This window comes from Photinus pyralis, unplaced genomic scaffold, assembly GCF_008802855.1.
Source record: "Photinus pyralis isolate 1611_PpyrPB1 unplaced genomic scaffold, Ppyr1.3 Ppyr1.4_LG4, whole genome shotgun sequence".
NCBI lineage: Eukaryota > Metazoa > Arthropoda > Insecta > Coleoptera > Lampyridae > Photinus > Photinus pyralis.
The window spans coordinates 47,713,978-47,720,388 of record NW_022170511.1 but is presented as its reverse complement, the minus strand read 5'-3'; the positions used below and the strand labels follow the sequence as shown (position 1 = coordinate 47,720,388).

At 38.3% G+C, this 6,411-nt stretch overlaps 1 protein-coding gene across 2 annotated transcripts in view; it reads right to left on the bottom strand.

The window, feature by feature from the left end:
* Positions 1-483: 483 nt before the first annotated feature.
* Positions 484-6,411, bottom strand: part of LOC116167792 (apoptosis-resistant E3 ubiquitin protein ligase 1-like) — a 151,829-nt gene continuing 145,901 nt past the window's right edge. Inside the window, exons 6-10 of one of the 2 annotated variants that reach the window (XM_031483316.1) lie at positions 5,218-5,434; positions 4,958-5,169; positions 3,944-4,906; positions 1,117-1,379; positions 484-1,064 (exon numbers count right to left, since the gene is read on the bottom strand). In XM_031483316.1, the coding sequence (XP_031339176.1) occupies positions 962-1,064; positions 1,117-1,379; positions 3,944-4,906; positions 4,958-5,169; positions 5,218-5,434 (1,758 nt within the window). In that variant the 3' untranslated portion in view covers positions 484-961. The remainder of the gene's footprint in view (positions 1,065-1,116; positions 1,380-3,943; positions 4,907-4,957; positions 5,170-5,217; positions 5,435-6,411) is intronic. The other variant, XM_031483315.1, reaches the window with a different exon arrangement.

Below are 6,411 nucleotides of genomic sequence, written 5' to 3'. Positions count from 1 at the left end.
AATGGCTCATAAAATGCCGTTAGAACTAAGAAACAGAGTCGTTTTTCGATTTGGCCACTTAACTAATACCATCCCATCAAAAGAGGCGCTGTCAAATCACGTTTCGAATTTTTGTTTATATGGGGAATCATATTTAGCTTGAACTTCCAAAGGTGACTTGACGTCAATCCTTTTTTGATTACCCATTATTAAAGCATCACTACAACGCATTCGCACCTCCACATGCGGTATGGTCACAAGATCCCAATGGTATGTAGGGTGACCTAAAGCAGCGATCTAAAAATAAACGTGCAACCGCAACCGATTCGATTAATACTGAGACTCGACAGCAACTCCGTACCCGGGTGAGCAGAAAGATGCGATAGATGACGGATAGGGTGAGATACATGGAAACTTGTTCAATAGTTAACCTTTATTGAATATGTACCTATGTACATAATAAATAAAAAAATACTTAGATATTTCATGTTAATACTGTATAAAGTGAAATGCGAAAGTGCAACAATAAATAATTAACAATATTTGCATTCACTAGTAACAATATACAAATGGAAAGTAAAACTAGAATATCACACATGATCCTGATAAACTATACGTCTTATAGATAGTCTATTTAAGAAACTAACATTATTTAACAGCTTAAAGGAACGTTTACAATTGTTCATTTGACACGCACAAATAATTGACTGCTCTCTGAAGCAAAATAGAAAAATTGTAAAGCATTATTAAGTTTTTCTTGGAACACGCTTATTTTTTGTCAACTCTAACCTACTTTGAAATAAACAGCCTGAACTAGTCGTCTTTTAATGTAAATGCTAGGCATTATATAAGGCTTTCATCTATTGTCGTTACTACCTAAGTTATAGCCCCAACAATTTTTTTTTTTGATATTGAAGTGTGGTCCCCTACCATTATACCTATTGTTTCGAAGAAATTTGAAGCGATAATGACAGCTCGAGTATCAGACCATGCCGAATCCCTCGGTCCCTTCGCTGATCGCCAAGAGGAGGCATTTTTCGAACTGCTCGTAGCTGTCGTAGTCGGGCAGACACAGTTGATTGAAGCTGAAACTCGGGAGTTGGGCATCGAAGGCGATCGTAAAATTCGCGCGCTTACCAAGTGTGGGCGGTCGGTAGATTGCCGAAAGTGGGCGCGGCCGTAATTTGAAATCGAGGACTGAGCTCTTTGAAGCCGCCGGGAGGCAACTGCGAGCAGCCGGTTGTGAATTGCAGCAGGCGCGCCATTTCCTCCTGCGTGAAGTTGGAGACGGCCGCCCAGAACCAGCCGACGATGCGGCGAAACTCCACCGAATTTCCGTTTATGACGTGGTTCGCTTTGAAGTCCGCTATGGAATAGTGACCGGTTCCACATAGTAGCAGCTAAAAAATCACATGGGAGTAACCTGTGCATCCAAAACTGTTTTTAATTACAACAGTAGGCGCGACAGTACAACAGCAGTAAAACAAAAAGTTACAAAGTAATAAAAAACAATGGTGTTGTAAAGAATTGATACTTTTTTTAATGGAGGGGGGGGGGTCTGTGATTCCCATTCTCCCTCTTCCCTTCTCAAGTCTCCACTGTAACCTAAGTTAAGATGACGCTTTGTCAACATTTTTTGTTTTACATGATCCCCTCTCGGTTAAAAAAATTCAAAATGGCGCACAGTCCCACAGAAGTTAGAAAGGTCAATTTTATGTCAAGAACATGCGTTTTCTACCTTATCCCCCCCTCGGAATTTTAAATCGATTTCTGAAACCGTTTCCAATTAGAAGGAGGTGGAACTGTGTCCGCACCAACTAACCCAAAAAAGTGCACGTGTGATGTTTCACAATGTAAAGGATTGAAAATTTTACCCCCACGTTGGTTACGCCTATGATGTTGACTTTTCTTACTGACCTTACCTATATTTTAATAAATAATGTGTCGGTATATCCGAAACTTAATTGGGGTAGATTTATGAGAATACAATTTGGCAACGTTGTGCTCAGATAAAGCGCCCATTTTAAATATCCGATCAAGATTAAAATCGATACATTACCTGAATTATACTTTGAAATCAATAAATACTGTCAAATGCAGGTAATGTATTGTCGGCTTTATTACAATTATATCAGTGGCGTACGTAGAAATGTATTCTGGGGGGGGGGGGGCCTTAAACAAGTTCGTGGCACAACAGTCACCCAGTGCGTACTAGAAGGGGGAGGGGGGGGGGGGTAATAAATAGAAATTGGGTTGCAGGTTGCTGATGCTGGTAGTCATTTATCTATTTATTATTGTACAGGCGAAAAAGATTAGATTAGAACGGTATTTTATTTCTTACTGCTGACAGGCCCCTTTATTGCTTTTGCTTTAATTAGTCAACGAAAACTTTGAATAATAGGTATATTTATGGGCAAAAAAACCAATTTCGACAAAAAATTCAAAGGGCTGTAACTTTTGATCTAGTAGTCCGATCTTGGAACTGTTTGGAATTATGGATTCTACAGGCCACATTCTATAAGAAAATATTTTTTTCCGGTCGATCTGAGACAATTTTTTTTTCTGGGCAAAAAAAGGCAGTTATCCAAATTTTTTTTGCAGGTTTGGTCAGTTTTTGCGCTGTAAAAAGTAAAAAGGGCTTCTTGTTCTTTTTACAATGAACATAAGGCAGATGGAAGAAAAAGTAAAAATAGACAATTATGGTACTCTGATTGCCTTTATTAAACAGAAGAATCTCAGTTCTCGGTTGACTTAAGCCTCATCTACTACACATATCGTTCTGTCCAGTGACAACACATGCAATGTGACCGGGTTAATGGATTATTGAGCACTAAGTAATTACGATTTTATTTGATTTGTTTTATCGAACGCTTGTAGCGTGGAATGTGTCAACGGGTCTTAAATGCGCCATTCTTACTTTACATCCTTATTGTTTCTATTTGTCAAATAAATGTTTTTAAAACCAGCCCAAATTACGAACCTGAGCGAGTTAAGATAAATTTTGCTGGTGTGACCCAGGAGTACGTTAGGTGTAATTAAAACTCTTTAGTAGGATTCTTATTTATATCAAACGGCTATGCGATCCAGATCAGACGAAGCTTTCTAAATGCTTTCCAACATCCTCTGAACGCTTTCCAGAATATTGAAAAGCTTTCCAAAGTCATAAAAATATTCAAAGGCCTTTTAGGTGCATTTTTCAACCTTACATGATCTCTATAGAAGTTTCTATCGCTTTCCAGAGCTTTTGAGTTTCTTTAGGCGGCTAACATTTAAATGAGTTGATTGAAAATCGCCCTCTAGTTGCCTTTTAGTTCTAGAAATGACATAAAATGAACTGCAAAGCTCTGGAAGAAGCTAGAATTCGTTTTGAGAACGTTTGCAGGGCACCTAGAAAGTTTCAAGGTTTCAAAGTTCTAAAAAAAACACGCCAGGAAACCCTGGAAAGGCGCTCTGGAAAAGTTCGAAGGTTCTAAGAATATCCTCTAGGGTTTTCCGAAACCGTTTTATTCATTTTCAAGTCCCCTAGTCCTTTCCAGATCTTTTTAACTATTTTTCAGAACGTTCTGGATTTTCCAAGGTTTTCCCTAAGGTATCTCCAAAACTGTCTACGTATTGTATCATTGGAAAGGGTCTAGAAAGTTGGGGCAGTGAATGAATCAATCCTTGGGGGACAAATTTGAAAATGCTTAAAATTAGATTAATATTGGTATTGAAAGTCGTCGGTCAATGAATTATAGAGATCTTGGTTCAGATCAGTCTCCAAGTCAATGATCAATTGATACAAAGGTTCAGAGTCATCAATAAATGAATCCTGTTAAACCTGAAAAGGATTTGTCATCCTCCAGGTCAAATTGGGAACTCGACATAGCTAACAGATTTATTAATTTTGAGGAGATTCACTTAAAGGGAGGTGCATTTGGGAGTTCACATACAAAATTAGACAAAAAATAAGAGGTGCACTTACCTCTAATTCATTTTCGTCAAAAATACTTAATAGATTGTCGGGTATCAGCTCGTTAAGGCCTTTCAGAAATGCATCAACTTCGTCTCGCACGCTTGTGGCGAGTCGAAATTGAGCTAAAGCATCCAAATATCGATGTTTGGTGACGTTAGTAACTTTTATTTTCGCTCCACTAGGCACGAGCTCGACCGTTTTTAACAACTGCCCTCCTCCGTCATACTCCTCCTCGACGAAATATAATTCCGTATCAATACAGTCGATGTCATTCTCCAAAAGATACTTTATCTTTGTCAGATACAGATCGGGATCGTCCTGTTCGAAGTACTTGTAATGAACACGTAAACCGATGACCTGAGCGAGAAAAGATCGAGTGAACCTCGCCCTGACCAGCTGCCGGTACGAGCCACCGAGGGCGCTTTCGTAAAGGCATTTGCCGACAATGCGGCCCGCGAATTCGAAGTGACGCAGCTTTAAATGTGACGGTCGATGCGAGTTTGGGTGCACCAACGACTGTTGACCCTCGTAAAAGCTCTTGAATAGCCCGAAGCGTGAGTCGAACAGCTGAGAGCAAATCAACTCGAACCACTCGCGACGGACGCCTCCCCAATCGACGCCCTGCTCTCCTTGGAAGGTAATTTCGAAGTTCCGACACCAATCGGATACCGAAAAGCTTTTGGTTACTTTCATGCTGGACTCGAGTAACTTCTCTCGGTTTGCTTTCATTGATAACTTATCGTGGTAATGCTTTTGGTGATATTTGCGAACCTCGTGATAGAAAAAGTCCTGTTTGTCGCGGAAGGTTTCAGATCCGCCCATATTTTTCAGTAGGAAGTTCGTGAAAGTGGCCGCGATTACGTTGCGCTCTTTCGAAGTCAGTTCGATTTTCGGTTGGCATCCGTCGTCAATAAGAAAGGTGCCCCCCAAACCTTCCACCATTTTCGTAGGACTTTCTGGCAGGAAATGAAACTGCAAGATCGTGACTGAAAAAGTTGTGCGAGAGTTTGGGTAACGTCATACCTTTGTGGACGGACACAGCCTGAATGTAAAGAGGCGTTTTGGAATGAATTTCAAAATCATCTCTTTGACAATAAGTTGTTTGGGTGATACGTAACAGAGCACCTTCTTCGGTTTGATTAATTTCTCCATGTTGATCCCTAGCAGTTTGGCCTCGTAGCATACGTTGTGATTTTTCGAGGCGATATTTTTATGTACCAGCGTCGCGTCGATACCTAATCAGAATTCATTAAAAGAGAGTTTAAGGAGTCTAAAATACATACTGTTAAGTACAATTATGTCAAAATCTCCGTTGTGCAACTCCATATTCCTATAGAAAATTGTGGCGTGATAGCATCCCTCGTAGAAGAATTTTATTTGAAATGTTAAACGAAAGCTTTGCCAGTCGTAATCTAAAACGATGATGTACTGTTCTTCGGGCGTACTGGAATTAAACTCGTGCGATCTGCTACCCAACTGTGTGATGTTCACTGTGAAGCCCTACAATCACATTTGGAATGAATTTAATAAAGGAACATTTTTGATTCTGCAATTTTCCCATATATTCTCCCGCTGCAGTCCACCACAACCTTTTATAATAATAATAATAATCATATTTATTTTAAAAAAAATTTTTTAGAACCTCATGGCATAGATTCAGCAAAACGCTGCTCTTCCATCTACACCATGACTTTTAAACAAGTTAAAAAAGTCATTATGCAAACATAAATGACGAGAGCGTATTTTCCTCCTAACAATATTCATGCTAGGACCAGGAAAAAATACCGGTAGGCACGAGATCCTTACGCCATTCTCTTTCAAATGAGCCGCCTATCGTGGAAGTCTATACGTATTTAATGAAAATTAGTGGAGCGTATACAAATACAAACAAATTTTGAAATGGGCAAGTTTTACTTTTATTCGAAGTGTCTACATATGAAACTTTTAGCATTGCGCATTGTCTGCATTAGAAATTTCATTAAATACCTTCATAAAAAAAACATGCAGCATGCGTAAACAGTAATTTTTAAAACCGGCATTAGTTTTAGTTTAATTCAAAGTGGCTACATATAATATTTCATTTAACTGCTTTCATAAATAAGAAAGTTGGTACTGCGCATGCGCAAAACAATATTTTGAAAACGTTAAATTTATTTATATTCGTAGTGTTCACATACAAAGTTTCATTTAAATATCTTCAAAAATAAAAAAGTTATAATAATAATAATAATAATAATGTCTATTATTAGTTACACATCTTGCAACAAAATTTATAACAGAAAAAAAAATTATATTTATCGTGCAACTAATTGGGCGAAGTTCATTATAAAGGGATGACACATGGCTTCTAATTATAAATAATAAAAACTAAATAATGAAAATTATTGTTGACCAGTGCGGTACAAAAATTATGAAATGATTATGGACGTAACGAGAATGATATTAAATAGGATTACTGTTACTATACAGGGTGATTC